The 23542-nt window shown below is 38.0% G+C and overlaps 1 protein-coding gene across 2 annotated transcripts in view; it reads left to right on the top strand.

Moving 5' to 3' along the window:
• rgs6 (regulator of G protein signaling 6) overlaps positions 1 to 23542 on the top strand; it is a 134435-nt gene that overhangs the window by 90138 nt on the left and 20755 nt on the right. For both annotated transcript variants that reach the window (XM_037538039.1, XM_017692580.2), the window contains 6 exons: positions 12421 to 12517; positions 13943 to 13993; positions 14101 to 14207; positions 18979 to 19030; positions 21103 to 21167; positions 22266 to 22342. In XM_037538039.1, the coding sequence (XP_037393936.1) occupies positions 12421 to 12517; positions 13943 to 13993; positions 14101 to 14207; positions 18979 to 19030; positions 21103 to 21167; positions 22266 to 22342 (449 nt within the window). The remainder of the gene's footprint in view (positions 1 to 12420; positions 12518 to 13942; positions 13994 to 14100; positions 14208 to 18978; positions 19031 to 21102; positions 21168 to 22265; positions 22343 to 23542) is intronic.

Here is a 23542-nt window from a genome sequence, read left to right as displayed (position 1 = left end):
GTGTGTTGTGTCAGCTCTGGGCGGTATGCTTTGGGCTCAGTGTGTATACCCACCGCTGGTGTTCAGCTCCACTGGACCGAGTCATGAGAAATACCAAGATTAGAGCCCAGTGAATTGTTTAAAAGAGGTTCCCACATGTTCTTGGGACCAGCAGGGAGCCAGTTAAGGGCTAGGACTGCCCTTTTCTAAAAGTGCGTGACTGGTAGCAAGAATGGTGGCATTGGAACAGCACTCTGTCTTAGGCAACTCTGACAAATGGTCACTGTACGAAGAAAACTCAGTGTTTACTTTAGCCCTGTAGCAAAGCATGGCTATAAAAGCCTTTAGTTTGAGCTATAAATGTCAAAAATGAGGAGAAAACACCTCTAGGGTAATGCATTCATGCTAGTGCCCATACGGGATTCTAGTAGTATGCTTGTATACTAGTATGTTCTAGTAATAGTACAAAGCAATTCACAATTTTGTTTTACATTAAAGATGGATGTTTAAAGCTTGTAAAAGACATTCTATGCTTTATTTGAAGCTTGTAACAGACATAGCATAGCATGTATATTGTATATATGTACAACATCAACAGTAGACAGAACAAGGTCATAACAAGAGAACAAACTACAGACAAAGGGCTCAGTACACACTGATAAATAGAGTCAATACTTCACACTGAAAGAGACAGACAGGTTTCAGGTGACTGGGATCTGCTGACTGACTGATGATTGGATGGCTGGGTCATGTGACTGGCTGATGGGATTTGAAGTCCATAAGACTATAAGAGTCCATTTGAGAGTTGAGGTGCGTGACAGATGCCTGGCTGCAAAATTCAAAACAAACCTGAAACATTTCTTCAATTCTAAGTTGAGTTTTGCTAACATTTTCATATTTAAGTGATCAAATTATTATTTACATTAATCATGAGACATCGGAATTGCTGTAAAAAACTGGCAAAACATTTATAAACAGACAAATTAAATTTAAATTCTTTAATTAAAGAATTCAATTTTTGGCTATACCACTGACAGCTCCAACTGATCTACTAAATTATATGAATACTGTTCATAATCTGCCTGATGATTATGACACTCAGACATTTACGGACATGATTTGAGGTTGGTTTTGTAAGAATTGACTGATTGGTCAGGCTAACACTTATACTTGTACTCAATGACGACTTCCAGAAGACCTACGGTGACTTTTTTTCTCATAAGCTTGCTCCCATTGTAAATCAGAATGTGACAGATCAGTTCCTCTGTCACTTACTAACTGTACTAGTCGTGAATTTGACATGTTAGGTCTTCAGTTCAACTCCTGAAGGTCTAACCAATGAGAGAGCTTACTTACCATACCAAGAAGGAATAAAAGTCCTTATTGGATAAGTATCTTTTGGGAAAATAATTATAATAAAAGTGTTTTTTGAATGGTTGCAGAGTTTAAATGCAACAAGCATGATGATTCTATAAAATTAAAACTACATATAATTTAACATCATAATCATAAGGCCTCCTCTGAAAGCCTAGCAGGCGTTGAGGGTTGCCCACTTTTTAATCAGCATAGAAGTCTTGCAGCTTTATGGAAAAGCACTGCCATGATGTGCATTCAGACGAAAACGAGGAAATGTGCTATGGATGCTACACAGTTCTCCGACTCCTCTTCAGGGGCTGACAGCCCTGTCATTACATTTCCATTAAGAAATACATCTCCCAGCTGTCGAATGCCATCAGCAGTGCATGCTAGGACCTTCCACTGAGCAAATCAGATAGCAGCTCAAACATCATTTCTGACCTTCGGGCACTCCAAAGGCGACTATCCACCACTGCTTTTCATCTTGATTTTCCAGGTTTAATTACAAGCCACGCCAGTAACCCAGAGTGAGAGGCAATTTATTTTGGCTGACGATTAACATGCGTGCTTTGTTATGATTGAATAGATTTGATTATAACGATTTTTCAGGAGACAACCTCAGGGATGTGGATTATTGTCTGAGCAGGGCTCGTGTGAAATCTTCTCAGCTAGAGTCGAACCCATTTGATTATGTGCCATAGCGTGCAGAAAGGAGGCTTCTTTTCACATACACTGGGCAAAATGATCAGCCCACGAAGCTTAAATGTAGTAAAGGCTCCTGGCATTCATTCATTTTTTGATGTTTATATATTCAAGACATTTGCATTGTTGCCTTACGTTATAGCTTTTAATAAGGTAATTAGTGCCGGTTTAGAAAAGCAAGCAGGATACGAGGTTGATTGCACTGAGTGTGAGGAAGAGAGGCCTCAGTGATTTGCTGAGAGGATCAGGAGGTTATAAGATTTATACACTTGTGATTGTGGATTGTGGGTAATCTGCCTTCATTCCAACTGTGCACAGAACGCTTCATTTCATTTTTTACGCTCTGAAACATTTTTTGAGGTGTTTGAAGTTCCGGAGACGAAACTGAATGTGGGAGCTGGTGCCATGCCCTAAAGCCACACATTTACTTGGAAGTAATCTCATTGCACCATGAAAGAGCGTGTCCTCTTTGCCTCGCCATCAGAATGAGGACTATCTCAATTGAAAAGGCAATGTAGCAAAGGCGCAGTGCAAGAGACCATGACTATTGTCCCTATTTCAACAATGCGAGTGGAGGAAGTGATGAACTACAAAGACTTTCGTTTGGCAGCACAATTCTGTTAAACAGTACAAAACTCACAGTTAGAAAAGCAGAAAGATACATTTTAACAGGCAATCAGTCTTTTTAGGAATTCACACACTAATTTATAATTCACTCCTCAAATTAGTTACATGGAAGGGGCAGTTTGATGAGGTTTCATCTAGAATAATAGAAACTCTAGAGTCATTATGCAGATCAAGCTGTTCTCAGGCAATTGCCAGGGCATAACCAAACAGTTACTATGTTTTAGGTGGCTGTCAAGGTGTTGCTAAGGTGTTTCTGAATGGTTGCTAGGGTATCCTAGATGGTTGCTAAGGTGTTTCCGAATGGTTGCTGTGGTATTCCATATGGCTGCTAAGGTGTTTCCAAAATGTTGCTATGGCATCCCAGAAGGTTGCTAAGGTGTTTCCGAATGGTTGCTGTGGTATTCCATATGGCTGCTAAGGTGTTCCCAAATGGTTGCTGTGGTATCCCAGGAGGTTGCTAAGGTGTTTCTAAATGGTTGCAATGGTATCCAAGGTGATTGCTAAGGTGTTTCCAAGTGGTTACTATGGTATCACAGGTAGTTGCTAAGGTGTTTCCAAATGGTTCCTATGGTATCACAGGTGGTTGCAAAGGTGTTTTCAAATGGTTACTATAGAATTCCACATGGTTGCTAAGGTGTTTCCAAATGGTTGCTATGGTATCCCAGGTGGTTGTTAAGGTGTTTCCAAATGCTTGCTATGGTATCCCAGGAGGTTGCTAAGGTGTTTCCAAATGGTTGCTATGGTATCCCAGGTGGTTGTTAAGGTATTTCCAAATGGTTGCTATGGTATCCCAGGAGGTTGCTAAGGTGTTTCTAAATGGTTATAATGGTATCCCAGATGGTTGCTGAGGTGTTTCCAAATGGTTGTTATGGTATCCCAGGTGGTTGCTAAGGTGTTTCCAAAAGGTTACTATGGTATCCCAGATGGTTGCTAAGTTGTTTTCAAATGGTTGCTGTGGTATCCCAGGTGGTTGCTAAAATGTTTCCAAATAGTTGCTATAGTATCCCATATGGTTAACAAGTTGCTTCCTAATGGTTGCTATGGTATCCTAGATGGTTGCTGAAGTGTTTTCAAATGGTTCCTATGGTATCCTAGGTGGTTGCTAAGGTGTTTTCAAATGGCTTGTATAGAATTCCACATGGTTGCTAAGGTGTTTCCAAATGGTTGCTATGGTATCCCAGGTGGTTGCTAAAGTCTTTCCAAAAGGTTGCTATGGTGTTGTGGGTGGTTGTTCTGGGATCCCAGATGGATATCTCATAAAACAGTAAGACAAGCTAGCAGACAAATATCAGGTAGAAAAATAAGAAAAAAACAAAAACAAAAACAGAAAGAGTTGAACATTCCATTATAAAGTTGTTATAACTCGTTCATTCTGACACAAGGTAATAACGTGTACAATATGAATAACAGGAAATTTGATGTTTTATTGTATGCCTTATATGTTTTGACTGTAAATATATCAAGATACAGAAGATATGCTGACCAAATTAAAAACACTGATAGATTTGGAATAGAAAAAGGGAGTAATTGAGTGACAGAGAGAGAGGTTGGAAGCTCTCTTCTTCTTCGCTTTGAGTGCTCTGCTGTATGCTAGGCTTTGAAATCTGCAGGCCTTGAAGTCTCAGGTGGAGAGTTAGTGTTGGGACAGCTGCTTCTGACATGTACATTAGCAGAGGTGCTCTTTGATGAGAAGTGAGTTCAGTCGAGCTCATCCCTCACCTGCAGCCTGATTCATTTTATGTCCCAGCTGCAGTGCCAGGTGGTTGTAAAAAGAGCTCACAGAGGAGTCTTGGATGCCACTCACAGAAAACCCAAACTTTGCTGGTGGGCATTTTTGCTTCATGCTAGATGCTAGATATGAGATGAGTTAAAAAAAAAAAGAATAATAATGTATTGGAATTTCAGTATTTTAATGATTTGGAGTTTCATGAAAGTTTCTGAACTTCCAAGGCCCTTTTTATTCTTGGCATTAACACTCGATCATCATGCACAGATCAGTTCATCAGCATCATATCAAGACACAGAGCCTTTATGCTTTACCCTTTAAATGTGGCTTCTGCACCTAGATATTCATATACTGTGCAGTATTTACATTATGTATATTTACATGCTTTATCATTACAAAAAAGTGACCTGTTGCAAACAATGCAAGAAAAAATGTTAACTTGACATTAAAGTTGAAAAAAGCAGCCTTTATCATAGATGATGTCTGTTTGAATATGCCTTTATACATGTTTATGTAGGTTCAAGTCAGTAATCATGATGAGCTGATGTGTCATGCAGCCTCATGAACACTGTTTACACTTTAAATTAAAATTGTATTTTAAGGGTTCTTTAGTAAAAACAGTGAACTATATACAATTGTGAACACCTAAAACAACTATTTGCATTCCTAAATGATTCTTTGCATGTTGAAAGGGTGCTTTAGGTTGATAGAGAATGTGTTGTAGATGGTTTTACATAAAACCTTTTTGAAAATAGTTCTATATAGTACCAATGTTCTTCTATCTTTATGAGCTTAACATTGTAACAATAGAAGAACCCTTTAAGTGCTATTTAGAACTATTTTCTTATTCTTATTTACTTTTTCATTATTATCATAACATTTATAACTCTTGTTTTGCTAACTGGTGTCCACCTGACGAGAGTTCCCATTCTAAATCTTGGCCCCTGTCAAGGTTTTTTCCTATTGCTTATAAGGAGCTTTCCCTGCTACTGTCGTACCTGGTTTGCTGACTAGGGGTTTTGATGTGGACTTCTGTTAAGCTGCTTTGCAAAAAAAGAAATAGCACTAAACAGATAAAAATGATTTGGAGTTCAGTGGCATTAAAGAAAAAGAAACAAATGTTTAAAACTAACTTTCTTTCCATATTAGTAATTTTTTATGGACAACGTTTATGGTAGAGAATGTAACCTTTAAGTAGTTTCTTCCATTTTATGGATTTTCTTTCCACATTGCTGGCTCCTTGTTTCTCGACTGTGCTGATGCTGGTGTCAGCCAGACAAATGCAGCTCACGTCAGTGCATGATTGGGGAGGTGAACTTGAGAGTCATTCATCAGGGGCTGGCTCGGGAAAATCAACATCATCAACAGCATCGATTGGATGGTTCTGTATGGCATCTGCAGGACCAGCATAGACAAACTTCAGGACACTGGATGTCTATACAGTTGTCATGTGATTATCAACAAATAAGTTGGCTGTTTCTTCAGTGCACTCCACCCTTCACACAAACTACATTGCAATATATGTCCTGTCATATATCAGATGACTGCAGTGTGTGGTGTAGGTCAGAAAGACCAGCATTTCTGGCATCAGTTTGTATTGAATTGAGTGTTGAAATAGGCAAAAACTTTAAATATGGGATAGATGGTGCTAGATGTGCTGGTTCCTCCCAAATGACTGTCTTCCTGGGCTTTCCACACAAATGATTTCCAGAGTTTCAAGCAGAAAAACTGTAGAGGGCTTTTTCTTCTGCGCTACTTGGTGGGCATGGACTTCCATATACCTGATATCCACTGGAGAATGTTTGAAAGGCATAGCATATCTGAAAGTCATTGCTGACAAAGTTCTTCCTGTCATGTTGTTCTGAGGGCCAAAGGAGGAGGCCTAGATAGGTGTACCTAATAAACTAGCAACTAACAAAGTGTATGTATGACAGCACTAATCCTTCCTGCAGTGGCAAGCCTGATCACTCTGTTCTAGCTTTGCTATGCTAAAAAGGCTTGGCCTGATGGGCCTCCACAGTGACATGATTTAATTTTTTTGAGTCACTCAGCAATGATGAGCAAGTGTGCTTATAGTTTTTCATCTCTCTACATTCCTTTCAAATGACCTTGCCACTTAACCCCCGCTTAAGTAGAGTTGGAAAGCTCTCGTCTTTCTTTCTTTCCCTCGGTAAGTGGCAGTTTCAGGCCTTTGTGACGTGTTGTAATCAAGTTTGCGAGGGTGGGCTTGATTGAGAAGGAGCTCTTTAGGGTGTATTTGCCGTCTAACCACCCACATCTGTTGCTGTCTCTTCTTCAAACCCTTCGAGACGGAGAGAGAAGTGTTATGCTCTCATCACTGTAACACTAAGATTTGCATCTATGATTGGATGTTTTATGTAGTGGAAAGCACATATTTACTCTGCCATGAAGCATGGTTGGCCTGCATGTTCCACAGACAAATAAATAAGTGTGAAAGCGTTCTTCGGAGTGACCGTATAGACACTGCTTAAAGTATTGATGACAGATAATACTGTCACTCAGAGAGACACTGTTGAAATGCTGAATGCAGAGGTTGTGATTTATAGAGATGCTTAAGATGACAGTGAAATGTCAGAGCTGTCTGTGCAGCTGTTTGTGGCGGCCCATTGTCTAGTATGAGAGTTTCTTTACTTTCAGAGAAAGAAAGCAAATTCAAATCTCTGAATGACCTGAAATAGTGTCCTGTAGTCCTCTGAGTTCCTGAGAGATTTACCAAATCCATGCTATTGACTGCACATATAAGCTGTTATCATTTGACTTCACAAGCAGCATGCAAGCTTACACATAAACCCCAGGGGTGCTTGAGGGCCTGCCCTTCTGCCCTCACACTGTACAAGTGTGCCCTTGGTCAACACTGTGTTTTATGTTGTTATTCTTTTAGATGCATTTCAGCAAGACAAGGCTCAGTCGGTCAGCCCTGCGTAATATATAGATGTTGAGGTGATTATATGTATATATATATACATAGCAGAGCACACACACACACACACACACACACACACACACACACACATATATATATATATATATATATATATATATATATATATTACCCGACTATTTCAAAACTATTGGATAACAAAATGGACAACATTATCCTTGTACAAAGGCAGATCAGCTGTTCAAATCCCTGTTCAGACAGTAATGCTAGTATTTTTGGCAGCCTTGGCAAAACCCAACACTACATTTGGAAACATGATTATGCTGTCTTCTTGATAAGAGTGCATGCAATATTACATAAATTAAATTAGGTTTAATTCATGCTCATGATGCCCCTTCTGCCTGTGCATGTGCCTGATATGCACAAGTTATTATTTAAGCAACTACAAACAGCTTTGATTTGGTCTTGGGCATCAGTAAAAGGCACCAGTTCTTCAAAATCAAGAAAAATGTACTGTAGCCTAACGTCTTATTAATGTCTATTAACAATTCATTGTTTCAACAGTGAAAGTGTATAAAGCATTCAACAAAGCATGTGTATACATTATTTAGTATTATTTAGCAGCTTGTTTAAAAAATAAATTAGTCATCTCGTTTTCTTTCATCAATGATATGTGATGACAACCCATTCCCAAAAAAGTTGACACAGAGGGTAAAATGCTTATAGAAATGAAAAGCATTGATTTGCCAAATGCATTTTATGGGTGTCTTATTGAAAAGAGCACAAAGAAGAGAGATTTAAAACTTTACCTTATTATCTTTACTGATTTTTCTGAATATACACTAATACCAAATTTGATTCACACAATACATTCCGAAAAAGGTGGGACAGTGCCTACTTTTTTGAGATTAGGTTTGTACATCACCCTGTCTCCCAGGTCTATGTTGTATAAATCGTAGGAATGCACCAGCAAGTTTACAGTACAATACCGTATGTAAAAGCAAAGTAAGTAAATGAAAGTATAGAATAGCAATTTTTGCATCCGACATTATCTCAAATCAGCTTTCCTGCAGTGCAGATTCAAAGCCCTGTTGAGCCAAACGAAGGCCAAAGATTCAAGAAAACTCTTTTAGAGCACAAAGAAGAAATACAAAGAGGAGCCACATCCTATTTGTCCCTCAGCTCCATTCCATGCACAAACAAGGTTTTCTCTTTGAGTGTCTTTTTAAGCATAGCCACGTAATGCTTCAACACTAATTGTCACTTCTGGACAGAGGTCAACAAATTCCTTGTTCACAAATTACAGTCCATCTTGGCAGAGTTCTCTGCAAAAGGCTAAAGTGCTAATTGGTTCAGTTAACATTCGGCCTTGCATTCTCTGAATGTGGCCTTCAGATAAGCTTGTGGAGACAGACCTACCACTGGGCCATGGCCTATCGGGAATGGTGGAAGTGTTCTCTGGAACAGCGCCAATGAAATAGCTCATTCAGAAAGGAGCTGTGTAGTGAGTGTTGCTGATAACGCTGCTGTAGAGTGAATCACTGGCACGAATCTGAGTGGAGTGCTCGTCTTTAAAAGAGCTAAAATGAGTCTGGACCATGTTCATCAAAAGTCATTCACCCACCAGGTGGAAGGTGGGATACGTAGCCCAAAGGCAATGATGTTCAGTTCTCGGTGCGCAAAAAGGAAATCAGTACAAGGAGTTTAGAGAAGACTCCCTACAAAGATACCATTCACACTTGTTTCTCCCAATTAGTGCTTTCAAAATCATACTCTTTGCTGCCCCCTCTGGCTTTAATCAACCCTTTGTGTGCTTGTGCTTCCAGAAGTCTGCGCCAACTGGAAACTGTTTGTAGTTCCTAAAGGCATGAAAACAGCAGACAGCATCAAAGAGCATGTGTCGCTTCCTCTTTCCTGCTAAGCTGCAGCTTTGAGATAGGAGATGCCATTCATGTTGCACTATCTCTGTTCATCCCCAGTTGCATTGTGTGCATTTTATCACTATTGATTTGGGTGTTAAGATGTCAGCAGCCGGCTCTGTTTTCCCCTGAAGTCATGGCGAGACCGGGGCCAGGGCTTGTAATCAGGCGCTGGATGAAGAGGAACACGGCCTTCTTCAGCTGGGCTCCATGGTGGCAGACACGCTCATCGACCCGTTTGGAGTAATACGTGTTATAGTGTTTTCTCCAGGCTAGAAAGCAGTAACAGGTCCTGGAGTGCTTTCATGGGTGGAGAGGCGATAAATATATGTATGTATACATATTTCTCCATGAACCAAATGTTGTCATCAACCAAGACGATCAGCCAAAGCATGTCTGATATGCAAAGTTTGCTTCTTACATTGTGCACTGGAGCAAACACCTAATGGAAGCTTGTACTCAGGCCCAGATTAGTCCATGTTGTTTTCTTCATCTTTTTATGTACATTTTAGCTTTACAGTTTTCATCATTTTTCAATTTTAGACCTAGTTTGAAAAAGGCTGCTCTTTATGTTGTGTCAAAATTTAATGATGACTAGACAAATTGTCCAAAATTACTTGGAAAAATACATGTTTATATTTACTTCCATTACAGTTAAGAGCATTTTTCCTTGCTAAGTTTTGTGGATACGAGGTTTTGTTCCGAAAGCAGGATTATGCTTTATAAATTGTGTTGCTTTTCTTGTTGGGTTTATGTTAAAACGTGTTCTTAAAGAAATCTTGCTGTTGTTTGTTCTGTACCACTACAAGGTGTTGGATAATATGATAACTACACTGCTATCAGCAATAACCTATAACCTCATCATGCCATAGCGAGACACAGCCAAGCCAGGCCTATATAGTTCCCCCTGGATGACAACAAATACATTCATTTATCATATTTAATATAATAACAGATTTATTGAATGTAAGATATTTGTTTCTAGAACAATTTAGGTAACCTGATTCTAGCTTTACATGTACTGCAAGGTCCAATCTATGCATTCAAAATTCAAAATCTATAAATAATCCAGATTGATTCGGGACTGCATGCACTGCACCAGTTAGTACTGTGCAAACTATTAAATCATCACACATTGGTATTAAATCATTTAACACTTTTTTGAAAACTATATTTATAGAGACTTCATAATGTATGCATAAGCAGTAAATAAAATATTTAAAACAATACTTGTGCATTTATGAACAGCTTAGGCTATTGTGAAGTAACATATTTTATGAAGTAAATTACACTGTATTGACTTGAGGGGCTTTAATGTACAGTGACAGGCATTTGTTCCATTTATAACACTATTATGAAACACCATGCAAACACGAGCAGCTAACTCTGTTCTTCAAGTCTGCTTTCACACAGATCTCCTTAGAAACTGTTCATCAAAATAAAACAACACAACTATAATAACTCACAGTACTTTGACTGTCAATGCTCAGGCACATTTTATAAGCAAGAAAGTTTGTACTTTTTACTCAAATAGAAATACAGAAAGATGTTCTGCTTTTACTGGAATCATATTTTTCATATATATTTCATACATAACATACATTACATAAATATATTTCATATATTTTTCATTTCAGATATTTCTTCTAATACTCAAGTATGAGAATATTTATATGTACGAGAGTGATCACTGAAGTTCGAGAGCATCAGAGTCTTTTACTACACTAGGCCTCTGCCTTATACATTTTTACTTATACTTATTGCTTTATAACAGTGTTATAGAATCTGTCTGTCACTTTAGTTAAAGACTCCTTATGTAATACAATTATTAACTTCTTAAATCTACTTATGTCATCTTGTATTTGCTGTTCATAAATACTTTTTTTATTATATACTATTATTCAATGCAAATGCATGCATTATGAAGATCCTATGTGGGCAGCCTTCAAATAAAGTCTTACCTATGTTAATGCCTGTTATGTCAATACAGAGTAATTTTTTTCATAAAACTATATAGGTTGTCTTGCAATTAATGGCATGAGCTGTTAATAAATACACAATTGACTAATCACAAACAAACCACAGAGGCTGAGTTTGATTTTACGCAATTTTGCTTTATAAATGTGTTGTTTAATGCTTATGCATGTGTTATGAGGGCCCCATGAGAGTAGCTTTCAAATAAGGGGTTACTGTAATTGAAATACACTTGCTAGTGTGTTGTTATATATAATCTGTTATCTATAAAAATGGACATAGAGAAGTTAAAAATAGTAGCGCTCATCTTGAAGCCTGCTTTTTTCTGTGCTTTTTTTCTTTGTAATTAGCATAGTATCTAAGTCTCCATCAGATGCATGCACATTTTGCAAGTGACAAAATGAAAATGCATTTGTAGTTGTAGGTACACCAAACATGTGATTCTGCAATATTTATTTGTGTTTGTTTTGGGCCAGATGCATGACTGAGTATGTGTACATTCACTTATTTGTTTGGTAGACAGAGAGAGAGAGAGAGAGAGAGAGAGAGCAAGCGAGAAAGAGTGTTCTACTGTGTTGTTTAACATGCCTGATGGTGTGTGTGTGTGTGTGTACTGTTGCTGTACTCAGATAACATGAAGAGACCTCATTTTGTTCCAGCTCCATTGTGTTTCCCAGCACCTCACCCAGGCTCGTGGTGGTTGGAGGCTCGCTCTGATTGGGTTTATATATAGATATGCATTAAGCGTCTCCAAAGCGACTGGGGTCTCGCCGCCCACGCACAAACACGCAAAAAGAGCGTCGGGCACCCAAGAGTGGCGATGACAACACGCATTCTCAACAGCAGAAAGTGCTACCTAATCTGATTACTCTCCCTGTCTCTCCTGTCGAGCACAAGCCACTTTTCACCAGTGCAGAGATTATTTATAGAGCGCAGTTAGCTATCAGCCTGTTTCATCTCAGCTCTCCGCCATAGTCAAGATAGAGTTTTTCTTAATAACTCAATATTTTTATTAAAATGCTTTGTTTAGGAAGTTTGTGGTGTATTAATATGTTTGGGAAATAATAATGTTGGGTAATGCAGCCAGATTTCAGAGTGCTGACCTCGTGATTCATACTCTGAGGTATTACCAACTGTGAGCTGTGTTGAGGAAAACAGTACTGATGAGATGACTAAGAAGGAGCTGCAATGTGAGTTGCGAGCTCATAAAGGCTATTCTTCTCCCCTGTTGGCAGATTGAGGATATAGTGACCCGAATCCAGGATGAAACTGAAGGAGTACCCATCAGAACGGTCAAAAGCTTCATGTCTAAGATCCCCAGTGTGGTCACAGGTGAGCAAGTTATTTTCTCCTCCATTCCTCAGTGCAACAATCCCTTGCAATGTGGACAGACTCCTTGTTCATTTGCAAAGCTGCCCTTGCCAAATCAACCAAAAATTGGGATAGAATGATCATTTATGTTACAGTTGTATGCCAAAGTCTGAACACCCCAGTCAATTTACATTTTGTTGTTTTTAGGTGGAATTCTATGATGAAATGACTTGGAAAAATGCTTCATTACATTCATTTCTTTGATATTTTTTCCCTTCTCCTGTAAAGTTGCTATTTTGAAGATGGGATTGTATTTGTTCTGCAACAGTATATTTAAAATACCTCATAACTTCCTCATTCCTTTTGTAAACATAATGTATGTCAGTGTAACAAAAATGGCACCCCAATCATGAAATTACCCCTGACTATTGTATTCTTATCAGCTACCCTCTCATTGGCTATGCACACATCCTGTTTTAATCAGTCAAACAAGAACTAATATTGCTTACCAAGCCAAAATCAACTTGCTGTCTAATCAACACTAGCAAGTGGTTGCCTGCTCTGCACAACATGACCCTTTTGGAACTTTTGATTAACTTTCTTTGGTGGTTTTATCAAGAGAAGGGGTCTCAGATCCTTCCAGTGGTATCCTTCCAGTGGTACACTAGCAAAAAAGTGTTGATTTGAATTTACTTGATTCAAATGTGTTTGTTAGTTCCACATGAATAAAATACATTACATCAACACAATTATTAACAAAAGTAAGTAAAACGACCAACAATAATTGTGGTGTTGTAATATAATTCATTCCCATGTAACTGATATGCTCATACATGTTTCTCATGAAACTGACAAAGCAACATTGTTTCCACTAATATGAGCACACAATGCTTTAATCTTGGCAAATGGAAGGTGTCCAAAATACTAAATGTATGAGGTGCTAATAAATGTTTTCTATTTTTGTTATCTTTTCTGGGCAATATCCACCTGATATTTTTCACAGCCAGATTTGCTCATATTTACCATTTCAAATAGCACTATAATAAATGGTCTGCTTTTAAGGTGTTACATATGTCCTGAATACATGGTACAAAGCTTCTGAAATGATTCTGAGATCATCATCCATATATCTCATACATACATACATACGCACATAAAGGCATTTCTATGGCATATACTGCCACTGGGTATGTTAGATTTTGTGTCAGTGCCATTTAGGCGTCTCCTATTAATGTGGTGTGTTAGATTGGAGGTAGAAGTAAATCCTGTTGAAGTTTGACACTCCAGGAGGAGGCATGCCCACCCATGCTGTCAGATCATATTTATCTTCAGTGGTGTTATTGGGTGTTCTTGTTGTTACTCTGACATTTATTAGCTCAAATGACTCAGGTTACATTGTTTCACCATGTAAGTGATGGATATCTTCCTTTATTTGATAAACACCAGGGACTGACATTGTTCAGTGGCTGATGAAGAATCTCTCCATTGAAGATCCAGGTAGGTGAACCTTAACATCCAGTGTTTGGCTAATCACAAACAAACCACAGAGGCTGTGTTTGATTTTATGCCCAGTCTAAAACTATGTTGTGTGGCTGCTGTTTCAGCCGAGGCCTTGCACACTGGAAGCTTGATTGCTGCTCAGGGTTACATCTTCCCCATCTCTGACCATGTGCTCACCCTGAAGGATGATGGGACGTTCTACCGCTTTCAGGTGAGGCCCAGAACCAATATTAAAGATGCTGAACCTTTTAATCTATAGATCCAAAAAAGCTGCTTTTTCTGCCGTTAAGCTACTCTTCCTGGTTAATAATGTGATTTCACAATGAAATCTTGTCATATTTATTTGGATATGTCAAGAATGTGACATAACAAACTAAAATTTCATGAATTAGCATTACAAACAGCAAAGCAAACATATGGAAAGGAAGGCACTTCATCATTCAGTCACCTTTTATTGTTACTCTGGTGAAACAAATTAATAATAACTGTTTCTATAGCAATGAGAAATATTGCTACCGAACTGGGAGAGTGAAAGCTAGCACATGCTTCCTTTGAGACATATGAAGCACCACTGCATCGTTTTTTTCATTAACGTAGTGTCAGTGGACAGCTCAGCGTGCTTTGATTGACTAGCTGACAATTTTGTTGCAGCACCCACATTGGCTGTGTTTACATGCAAATATTTTTGGCAATCCTATTAAATGCGTTCTGATTATAGATTAAGACTGAGGTGTTTGTATGCACTCTACTCAACAATCTAATGGAAAGTCCTCATTTACATGCACGCTACAAGTAATCCAATCCAAAGCTACGCGCATGTGTAGAGTACTTAATGTAGATGTTTCCATGACAACAAACATCATGTGAGTCTAGTCAGAGTGAGGTGAACAATGGTGTGTTACCTGAGTTTAGGGTTAGAAGAAGACTTTATGTTATATACATATTAGCTGGACGTCAATCTCACCACCGTCTCTTAAAGTTGAATGCATAAACTTTGTCTTCTCAGTTTCTGTTCCTGCCATTTTGAATGCTCTAAACTTTAGCTATGACATGAATGCACATACACAGGACATACTTAAACTTTCAGATTGGGAATGTAATCGGATACAAGCGTCCACATGGTTATTTTTGTTTTATTTAACAGATTATTTACAGGATTATCCACCTCGTTCAATTGGATAGATTGTATTCTGAATGGCCTCGATTGGGCTAGTCTAGTCTGATTGAGGTGTATACATTGACGTATTCTATCCCAATAGATCTATTAGTCGTATTATTATCGGATTATCAGGTTGCATGTAAACGTGGCTACTGAGTGGCTGGTGGAAAGGAATGGCCATCCAACTTGCCTAAAGAGGGATCCACGCCACTCAGGAGCCTAGTTCTGAATTTTGAAGTCAATATAAATCAGAAATCATAACACATTTTCCTTCCACACTGTGACATACTTCTTAGTAAAACACAGTCTCAGAGAGGGTCACTTAGCTGGCTGATAATAGATCAGGGTGGTGGGAAGCATGGAATTATTAAATGATATTATTTTTCTCTCCCCACTGGTGCACAGAGATTTAATGAAAAATGAATGAAAAAGACATTTTAGAAACCGGTGAAAGTCATAACATTTTCATTGTTACTAGTAATTCTGTTATCACATAGAACTAAGACACTGTTGACTCTCGGTGTATGAAATGTGATTGTGTGTTGAGCTGCTAGTGAGCTATAATGGGCATAAGGGGAGGAGTGATGACCCTCGACTGTGAAACAATTCACATCTCTCCACAGAGACGGCCAGGCTAAGGTCAAATTAACAGCACAACTGATTTAATGACATCAGAAAACCGTCAGCTGCTGTAAAAGTATAACATATAATTTACATATAATGTAAACACATTAAGTAAGTTAAAAGTTAAAGTTAAAAATGGTCCATGTTCATTTCATGTTGACTTAAGAAAGGATAAGGAGGAAAGTAGTTTATGAACATTTTGTTTAGTCATATCCAGGTCTTCCACTGATTCATATCCTATTCATGTAATTTAAAAAGACAAGATGAGAAGCATTTGCAGTGGTGCTGAGCAGCGATATGGCAATAAGGAACTGAATTCAACATCCTCCTCTTTGTTTACCTGTAAGTCTGAGTTTATATTCAGGTAACAGATTATACGTCTCCCAACTGAGCAATTTCACCAAATATAGCTACTTAATTTCTGCTTGAGGTTTTTCAGAGGCTTGAATCAATAATTTCTCCATGATTACAGATGAGATGACTCGGGGCAAACTCTCTTTATCTCCCTCTGTGCTGTGGCATTCAGAAGAGATTCAGGAGTCTTTCATCATGTTTAAAATAGCACAGGGCTTCAAGAAAAAGTGCTCTGGCTGTATTGTTTCCCCTATTGTGTGCGTAGTCATTTCATGATGTACAGAGTGCTAAATATGGTAATGTCATAAATGAGCAAAAAAAGGTCATTTCTCTTCCATAACTGACGTACACCTGAAGGGTCTTTCACTCTTAAAAAATAAAGGTTCTTAAATGGTTCTTGGCTTGGACATTACCTTTAACTGGTATAGAACCCCTTTAGCTTATGTAGATGCTGTGTCCAGTACACTGAATAACTGAAATCAGACTTTTATCAGTATTTATTATGACCTTTTTGCAAAAGAATGGTTCACTTGTTGGTCCACTGACCACTAAATCAACCAAATGAATGTTTCTTTTTTGCTGCTGTTAGAATAGACATCATTTCTCTAGACAACTAGAACATGAATAGATTCCACTGATGCACTATCACTGTGCAGAATCAGGAGTGCTAAACAAATTCCTCCCCATTTCCTCCATACTCTGGTTAATTGGCAAGTGTAAATGGTATTTTCATCACATTGCACAAAGGTAATGATGCTCATGTGGAATAATTACCTCCGTACCCCCCGTGATCTGTGAGTCTGGTGGAGGAGTTATAAGCAGCAGCGGTTCAGGCTTGACCCTAGTCGGCCTCTGTGGAGGAGCGAATGATGAGGCTGGAAATCTATTGGGAGGTTTTTGGTTCTGGAGAAGGGAGATCAGACAGAATCAGAAGGTTTTGAAGGTACAGTCTCTGATATTGGAAAACGAGTGTAGTGATTAATTTTTAACCCTTGATTTAAGTCAACCTGAATTTCAAACCTTCAATTTCAATGTCTTATGTTGCTAATTCATGTCCCTGCTCATATTATCATATATAACTTAAAAGATGTCATGTTTGTCCAAAATATGATTACTTTTTACCAGCTTCTTTTGGGTTTTGATTACATCGCCAGGCATGAGCAGTTTGGAAAAATAATATTGACCAATAATATCATCTCTCACCTCCACTTCCCCCATCCCCCACCTATCACTGAGAGAAAAGCTAGCTCTGAGGCCCTCTCAAATAGTACATTTCACTTTGGAAATACGTCAAAGCATGGAAGAAAATTGCATTTCATGCAAATGCGATTTTCCATCTATGTTGATTTCAAACTGCAAGAACCCGTATCTGAGCCCACGTTTCAGTTCTGCACTACATGACCCATGTATTAGTTTCATATCACTTACCAAGTCATTTAAAATAGTCATTAAAAGCCAGCAGTCTAAGGGGTTAAAGCTGATGAAAGGGGTTGTCCTCCCCTGAATTCATAGAAATCTGTATAAAAGTACCAATGAGTGGTCGGACAAAATCACACCTTTTGAAGCTCTAATAGCTTGTAATTGCTATCATTTTGTGAACACGAATCAAAACCCCATGTGCATTGACTCATAGTGCAGTAGAAAGCGTTTGAGATGCCTCACAGGAATTGGCTATAATGTACACCATGAAATTCATGTAGGCCTGAACAAGATGCTTTGAAAAACAAGGCTTGGTTTCAACAGACATTTTGAGACAGACTTGGCCAGACAGTTCTGAATGTCAGCACTGATACAGCTGACCTGCTTGATCTTAAATCATCTGTCGTCTACATTTCGCCTGTATTTTACTTTTTCCTGAGGTGCACTTCAGGCCTTTCTGTGTTTTTATCTTTATCTCTTAGAATCTCTTTAAGGCTGATATATGCATTGGAGCTCTGTTGTGATTGGCTCTCTGTTGTCCCTCATTCAAGAAGCAGTCCAGGCTGAATCACTCCTTATAACTTCAGTGTGAATGGGCAGAGCTCCATGATATGGGCCCTTTAAAGATTTATTGCTATCAGAAGAGTCTAAAGATGAAAATTTCTGTGCATACAGTTGTATGCAAAAGTTTGAGCATGGGCGGTCAAATTATAGGTTTTGTTGGGTTTGTTGATTGATTATCTTCTGTAGGGAACAAATGTTTTGCATTGTTCTGCAGTTGTTCTCAATTATAGGATTTTTAGTGCACAATTTCAATTTACTTACTGAATTTATCAATTTTGGGAAAAACATATCCTACAACATAAAATGTGGCCTCTCTGAAAGTTATGGCACATGTTATGTTTCCTTCAATATGTTAAATTCAGCAAGTTAGCCGTAGCTAGATGTGTATCCTCTGTAGATGTGTTAACCTTAATTTCACTGAAAAAATTAACAATGCATGTCATTTGACCAGGGAGCCCAAACTTTATGTGTAACAGACTTCAGAAATTTGCTGCTGTACCTGCGAGATGCTATTCTGAACCATTTACTTCCAAATGTTCTTAATTTACTTGGGCAGTAATGCGTCAAGAAAATGTACCATATACATATACTTAAAGGACTTTTACATGCACCATACAAGACGAAGGTCTGGAATTGTCATTAACTTTAATGTTAACATAAATCAGTCCATTAGGAATAATAGCTCAGCCTTTAATGGGGAATTAGTTCCTCTATATATGCACCTGCAGATGAGAGAAATGATGAAGCTCAGCGGTGCTGCTGTCACTTCAGGCGTGAGGATGAATTTGCGTGTCTATTTAAGGAGACAAGTAATCAGCATCTCTCTCTCTCTCTCTCTATCTCTCTCTCTTTCTCTTCTCAGGCTCCATACTTTTGGCCGTCTAATTGCTGGGAGCCAGAGAATACAGACTATGGTGAGAGAACCTGCTGGCTTTCATCCCAGATTTATTTATGGTGTCATGTATGATATATCTATAGTATCTATAGTATCCTGAAGTAAATGTTTTGCTAGCATCTGATCTGTGCCAAAGCCAGACAGAATTAACCCTTTAATACATTCCTGTTGCACCAACTTTTTTATACTTCAGGTTAAGGTAAATATTACTATTTGGAATGTGTATTAAGCCCATAGCCCATTGATTAATTAGATAGCAAAATCTATTGTGTGTTGCCTTTGAGAAATCTTTTGTGTTCTTTCTGGTTTGTTCAAAACTAATAGAAAGCAGTATATTGCAAAATATACTTGAAAAGTCCAACACTCAGACTGCATTTAAGTTATTTAATTTCCAGCAAAGTACAAGTTATTCGTTTTTCTGAAGCTATTTCTGAGGTGATTAGACATAACATAATAACATAACCACTTGCAAAAAGAAGAAAAATGTCCAAGTAAAATAAGTGAGAAAACAAACAAAGATTACAAAAGTGTTTAAAATTTAAATTTTTTTTTAAAAGTTTAAAAATGATTAAGATCCAAAGAAAATGGGACTCTTGACCTGGTAGAGCAGCAGCGCTCTCCCCATCAGATAAACAGCACTGTAAAGCTTCACTTTTGCTTCAGATCTGAAAAAATCCACAGGTGTTTCTGTCCATCCGTCCACTGTGTGAAGACAACTCACTGAGTCTGAGAGGATGTGTAGCTGTCACGAAGCCCTTATTGAGAAAAGGAAAAAGAAAATGTGCAAAATGGAACAAAGAAACGGCTGCTGTTCTCATAACAATGAACTGACCACCCCTGAGCCCAGACCACAACATTACTGAATGTGAACTTTCTTTGGTGGTGTAGAAAGATTTACCTTCATATTTCTTTGACAAAATGAAGTGTCTTATGAAAAGAATGGAAGCTGTAATGAAGGTAAACTGTTTTCTGCTTTTACATGTACTTGAATAGATGTCTCTGATTTTTGCTCAGTACTCTACATTTGACACTGAAAGCCCTTAACCCCTTAAATGGCCTGGGTCCAAAAGCTGGCCTACACTTTTATTACACACTTATATAACATACAAATGGCTCAGTCAGTTTAGTTAAATAATAAAGCTTATTATGCAATAAGCCTGGGACTTTAAGGGGTTTAATTAATATTGAATTGACTTAATTTTTTATTCAAGTGATCTTGGATTTAAGAAAAAATCATACCTCCCACACTGAATAACTGGATGTTGCTTCTGTGATGCAGGAGTGTGCATTAAACTAAAGTTAGCTGCTGTTGAGCTATCAAAGACAGATATGCATTGCTATGGTGTTATTAGTGTTTTTGTATTTGGTATATCATCAGTGCAAATTTTCATTTTACATTTGAACTGGCATTAAAAAGTCAAAATAAAAGAACTTGTCTGCTGACACCCTGTTAAAAATAGTTTTAGTATCAAGGTTTAAGTAGTATCGTGATATATTGCGTAGCCTCTAGTTAGTAATGAGTCACTTATATAACCTTAACCTACAAACTACCATCATATTGTATAAAAATATAATATAATACAAATTTTTTGTCACTTATCTGTAAGAAAATGAGGTTGATAAAGTCACAGGGTGCAATGCAATTAATTAATTACTCAGTTATTAGTTAATTATCTGTTCAGCTGATATAGAGTATCACTGTAGTTCTATAAAAAGGTCCACTGGCTCTTTCAGTGTTATAAAACAGCTCAGTGTAGGCTGCTGTTTCCATGCTGCCTCTGTGCTCCTGGACAGCCATGTGGCTACAGTAAGCCTGATTTGTTGCTCTGACCTCCAGGCCAGTGGACGTTCTGTAAGTTTGGCTCCTCTGGGCAGCTGTTCTCTCTCACCTCCGAGTCACCGCTCACTGTAAATCACTCTGACCGAGGCTATGGCTAATCAGGAAGATACTAAATCCAATCTGAGGTCTACTCCTCGCGCGTGAATGTGTGTGTGTAACGGATTTATTTGAGCCGGTAGATAAGATTTGGCCTCTCAGGGCTTCTCTGTTCCTTTCTCACTTTCCCTCTGTTCCTCTATCACCCCTCGCAGCCATCTATCTGTGCAAGCGGACCATGCAGAACAAGACGCGACTGGAGCTAGCAGACTATGAAGCGGTGAGAGAACACACTCTGAGGCAAAACGGAAGCTAAATCACCCCAATCCCCCAGAGAGGGAGAGAAAATACGCCCCGCTATTACAGCCAGTAGCAGCAGCCACAGCGCTGTATACTGATTGTACTGATGGAGAGACTCTTCCTGACATAGACAAGCTTTGAACATGACTGACTGTTATACAGAGCAGTGAAACTCAGACATGAGCAAAAAGACAAGATCATATTCATCTGAAAAAATCTGTTTCAAATCCTGTTCAATAAAGTTTTAAATGAACTGATTCATTTGGGAAACAAATTAAATCATTTCGCTAATAAATTCGATAATAAGGTAGTAATAAGATAGTAATAAGATAGTAATAAGTAATAAGTAAAAATTATTGCTTCCACTTATTCTTTCTTTTTTTCTTCATTCCTTCTTTCTTTTCTTCCTCTCTTCACTCCTTCCATTTTTATTTTCTTTATTCCATTCTTTCTTTCTTTCTTTTTTCCTTCCTTTTCTTCCTCTCTTCCCACCTTCTTTCTTTCTTTCTTTCTTTCTTTCTTTGTTCCTTCCTTTTCTTCCTCTCTTCTGTCCTTCCATCTTAATTTTCTTTCTTTCTCTTTCTTTGTTCCTTTGTTTTCTTCCTCTCTTCCCTCCTTTTTTCTTTCTTTCTTCCTTCCTTTAGCTGTTTTTCTTCTTCTCTTCCCTCCTTCCATCTTTTTTCTTTCTTTCTTCCTTCCTTTATGTGCTTTTCTTATTCTCTTCCCTCCTTCCATCTTTATTTTCTTTCTTTCTTTCTTTCTTTCTTTCTTTCTTTCTTTCTTTCTTTTTTTTCTGTCTTTCTTCATTAGATTAATTTCATTTTCTTTTTTCTTTCCTTCTTTCTTTCATTATTTCTGTCTTCATTAGATTTACTTAAGATTTACTTCTTAACTTCTTTCTTTCTGTCCTTCTTTCTTCATTAGATTTGTTTCATTTTCTTTCTTTCTTTCGTTCTTTCTTTTTTTGTGCATAGCTGTAATGAAGTTTTCATTTGTATTTTTTTCATAAAGCACTTTGAACTTGCTTTTGTGTGAAGATGTGTTATGTAATTAAACTTGCCTTGTGGTTCTTTCTCAGGAGAACCTGGCGAGGTTGCAGAGAGCGTTTGCAAGGAAGTGGGAGTTCATCTTCATGCAGGCTGAGGCTCAGGTCAAGTAAGTGCTGTCGTCAGGGAAACGGGGCGAGCGCTGCCTATCACTCATACCTGTTCACTTTACCATCGAAAACAAGCTTGACCGTCACCTGGAGTCCAAACACACACATACACAATCATGGTCACACAGAGACACTGGTTTGTATTCCTGTCTTTGTGGGGTGTCTTTAAGCGCTTCTATGCGACTGTAGCTAAATGCTGCAGCACTACACTTTTCAACAGGAGAGTTAGAACTTTCTATTATCTTGCTGTATTATTCCAAATGCAGATACTTAATTTCATATTTATTTACACAGTATGTTGCATAATAAATTACATATAGGTTTACATTCTTTATTAATAGGTTCTTGGCTGCACTTCTGACCTTTTTCTGTTTGTTTTGATGCCAAGACATGACAGAAACCCAGCAAAAATGTGGTGACACAACACACAACAATAACCTTTCATCTTATTCACTACTGTTCAAATGTTTAGTGAAGTTTAGTGAGTCATATTTTTCATTATTCTTCAATAATAACTTACATTATATGGATTGAAATGCTATAAACTAGACAGAAACACAAAAACAGATGGTTTATTTCCAGTTTTACATGCTTTATTAACAGCAAGAAGAAATGACATGGCAGTGTTCTGTTTATAGCAAAATGTTTCAGATATTTCCATAGCATTCTTTAGTAATTAGTGAATTTTTTCTCTTTATTTCTTTTTATAATTTTATTGTAATTTCATTCTTGATGCTTTACAGCTTCCTCAGTTATTGGAGTTATTTACAGACTCATTCATCACTGAAAACTTCTTACAGCTCAAATTGTTTGAAGCCTATGGAATATTAGCATCACATTAGAATCATCTTACAGCCACGGCACTAGTTGTACATCATTCACAACAGTGATTGCAAACTTTTGAAGCATACTGTATCTGTATGATAATATGGTAGTAGGAGTTCATTGTTGAGTTTATTGCCACATAAAGTGGCTTATTTGTGATATGATTTGGTTTCTGTCTTTTTTTCAAACTTTGGATCAACAGCCTCATCTGATGGTCAAGCACTGCAAATACAAGCAGTCTCAGGCCGTCTGAAGCCATCTGGCACTTACGTCGTGCCATCGATCTTTCCCCAGGATCATTTATTGTCGGATATTTCCTGAGAAAAGATGCTACAGCACATAACTCGGAGAGAAGAGAGTAAGAGACAGAGATG

The sequence above is a fragment of the Pygocentrus nattereri genome, chromosome 4, assembly GCF_015220715.1.
Source record: "Pygocentrus nattereri isolate fPygNat1 chromosome 4, fPygNat1.pri, whole genome shotgun sequence".
Classification (NCBI taxonomy): domain Eukaryota; kingdom Metazoa; phylum Chordata; class Actinopteri; order Characiformes; family Serrasalmidae; genus Pygocentrus; species Pygocentrus nattereri.
This window is presented reverse-complemented; position numbering and strand designations above follow the sequence as displayed.